At 48.6% G+C, this 1,967-nt stretch overlaps 1 protein-coding gene across 1 annotated transcript; it reads right to left on the bottom strand.

Annotated features, from left to right (window-relative positions):
* Positions 1-1,256: 1,256 nt before the first annotated feature.
* LOC137756902 (diphosphoinositol polyphosphate phosphohydrolase 3-beta) lies at positions 1,257-1,751 on the bottom strand. The gene has a single exon (XM_068533454.1). It carries the CDS (start codon positions 1,749-1,751, stop codon positions 1,257-1,259), a length of 495 nt encoding a protein of 164 aa, XP_068389555.1.
* Positions 1,752-1,967: the final 216 nt, after the last annotated feature.

Raw genomic sequence — 1,967 nt, 5'->3', positions numbered from 1 at the left:
CAAATGTAAGAGCTTTTAATTTGGTAGCTTTTAAGTCTGTCATGTGACACAAAACCTTTATCCTAAATCTTCACGAGAGATTGTTCAGGCGTCCTGACAGTTTGAGAATTCTGTAGCAGCTGTATATCAATAAAGCTAACTCACTCAACTGGGATGTAATTACCATATAATATTCCATTCCTTTGGCTACTGGCATTCAGACAAGTTTAAGTGGACTATCATGAATTCAAATATGTGAACTAACTTTCTTTCAAAGACTAGTTTATAATGAGAGAACCACGGTTGTTCTAGGGCACTGAGAAAGGAGCAATGGGAGTTGGAAGTTGAGCACGCTAAACCACACTCAGAATACAGTTTTCATAATATGTACATATCAAGATATGTACATAACAATACCTTCCCGAGAGGGTCTTTATTCTATAAAATAATATTTTATAGAATAAAATTCAGGCTCAATGGGAAATGGCCATTTTAAGTAAGGAGTAAAAAACTACCAGTTGTGAAAATGTTCTGAAAATCGAATTATCGACATATGAATTAAGCAATTTCAGAAAAGGGCAAATTAGATCACATATCTGAAGATAAAATTATTGTTCAGTGTGGAAAGAGCACATGATGTAAAATTCCTTAAATACTTCTTTGAAATTCAACACTTGTCCTTCAAACCAATCACAGAAGGGCTTGCTGACAAGGGCTAATGCTGTGAATGAGAAAACAACTTAAGAGAAAAAATTAATGAAATTGCCACACAACCAAGGTGATCAGATTTTAAACGCCTTCACTACAAAAAAACCCACAAGACTGGTACCAAAAGTGCACATACACACACAGACAGACGCAGACACATACGGACACACACACACGTGCGAACTGTAAAAAAAAAAAAAAAAAAACCACAACACGTATACACGTGTACACACACACACACACACACCCGCCCCCCAAAGACTGGGTCAGCAGTTAAGGCACCTTTATAAAAAACAAACAAACCAAAAAATACCATGTGGCTTTGGCTTTCCGAAATGTGTTACAGTGCTACCAAGAAGCGATTCTGAAAGCATCTGAAAAACGTGCAAAATGTCTGAAAACAGTGCCTGGCAACTGAGACAGTTTGCAAGCGTGATTCAGAGGTCTGCCAAGGAAACAAAAGAAGCCTCCCTCCTCCCGGTGAGACCGCACACGGCACCAGGGGTGCTCCGGGCACTATTTACTGTCAGGTAGGTGGAAAGCAAGAGTCTGTGCAGGAGCGGTACATACTAGGAATCGCTCTCTGGCAGGGACGGGGCCATGGAGTTTCCACTGGTTGGGGAACCGCCCAGCTTTAGTTTTTGCAGATATTCGGCATGCACGGGCTTGTGGCACTGGAGAACCTTGATCGCATCTTCGATTTTGAACCACTCTCGCTTCCTCCCAATGCTAACCGAATCTTCCCAATCCTCCAGAATCTCAGTGACAGTCAGTACATACACGTACGTTCTGTGCTTGCGATCTTGGTTCTGCTCGAAAATGCCCAGGAGCCGGCCTAACTTCCCCTTGACTCCCGCCTCTTCGTACACCTCGCGGACGGCAGCACCGCCCGGCTCCTCCTCGGGCTCCACGCCCCCGCCCGGCACGATCCAGCGGTCCGGGTACCGACTGCTACTCACTAACAGCACCTCGTCCTCGCGCTCGCTCCGGAAGCACAGGCACGCCGCCCGCTTCTTGAACCCCTCCGGGTCGTAGGTCCGCGTCTGGTTCGGTTTGCACTTCATCCTCGAGGCCGCTCGCCGCTGCTCGGGTCCCCGCTGCCGCCGCCACCGGACCGAGGGACTCCGAGGTGCCGCGGAGAGAAAGGGCCGCGGCGAGGGGCGGTGAGAGAGAGGCGTCTCAGCCCGCGAGCCCCGGGAGCTCGGGGAAGATGAGGCGGGGGCGGGGACGGAGGCGGGGGCGCGCGAGGTACGTCAGTCGGTCCTTCCCCCCGCGCGGCC

This window comes from Eschrichtius robustus, chromosome X, assembly GCF_028021215.1.
Source record: "Eschrichtius robustus isolate mEscRob2 chromosome X, mEscRob2.pri, whole genome shotgun sequence".
NCBI lineage: Eukaryota > Metazoa > Chordata > Mammalia > Artiodactyla > Eschrichtiidae > Eschrichtius > Eschrichtius robustus.
Note: the sequence above shows the minus strand (reverse complement) of the source record. Positions and strands in the feature narration are given on the sequence as shown.

Bases quoted from the DNA above. Each gene is read 5' to 3' on its own strand.
- LOC137756902 (XM_068533454.1), bottom strand. From the start codon at position 1,751: ATGAAGTGCAAACCGAACCAGACGCGGACCTACGACCCGGAGGGGTTC.